The sequence below is a fragment of the Tupaia chinensis genome, unplaced genomic scaffold (assembly GCF_000334495.1).
Source record: "Tupaia chinensis unplaced genomic scaffold, TupChi_1.0 Scaffold000201_1, whole genome shotgun sequence".
Classification (NCBI taxonomy): Eukaryota; Metazoa; Chordata; class Mammalia; order Scandentia; family Tupaiidae; genus Tupaia; species Tupaia belangeri.
Genome location: NW_006159676.1, coordinates 3,094,194 through 3,094,627, shown reverse-complemented (window position 1 = coordinate 3,094,627; position 434 = coordinate 3,094,194). Strand labels below are relative to the sequence as shown.

General features: G+C 77.9%; 1 protein-coding gene across 1 annotated transcript in view; it reads right to left on the bottom strand.

The window, feature by feature from the left end:
* NR2F6 (nuclear receptor subfamily 2 group F member 6) overlaps positions 1 to 428 on the bottom strand; it is a gene marked incomplete in the record, with an annotated part of 14,254 nt that extends 13,826 nt beyond the window's left edge. Inside the window, 1 exon segment of the mRNA XM_014587326.2 lies at positions 39 to 428. Within this exon segment, the coding sequence (XP_014442812.2) occupies positions 39 to 103 (65 nt within the window).
* Positions 429 to 434: the final 6 nt, after the last annotated feature.

The following is a 434-nucleotide window of genomic DNA, read 5'->3' as shown; positions in this document are numbered from 1 at the left end:
GGGCCGCCGTTCCCCCCCCGCCCCGGGGGGGGTCCCCCCCAGCCTTGTCCACACCATTCGTGTCGCCGCCGGGGCCGCCCCAGCCACCGGTCACCATGGCCATAGCCCCAGGGCAGCGGGGCCGGGGCGCCCCCTCTGCGATCTTCCCTCCGGGTACCCCTCTCGGCCCGGGGGACCCTACCCCGCGCGCATCCGGCCTCAGCGCACAGGGGGCACTGGCTGCACCCCCCAAAAAAGTTTTGCAGCAACTTCCTGCGGCCGGTCCGCGCGCCCGGGCGGAACTGGTCGGGCCGGTTCCAGGCCAACTTTCCCACGCGTGCGCGGGGCCGGGCCCGGGGCCGGGGAGGGCGCGCTAGAGGAGCAAGCCTGGGGCCCCGAGGACTCGTGCCCCGCCGCCCTGGGGCCCCAGCGGGGGCGCGCGGGCCATGGCCCGG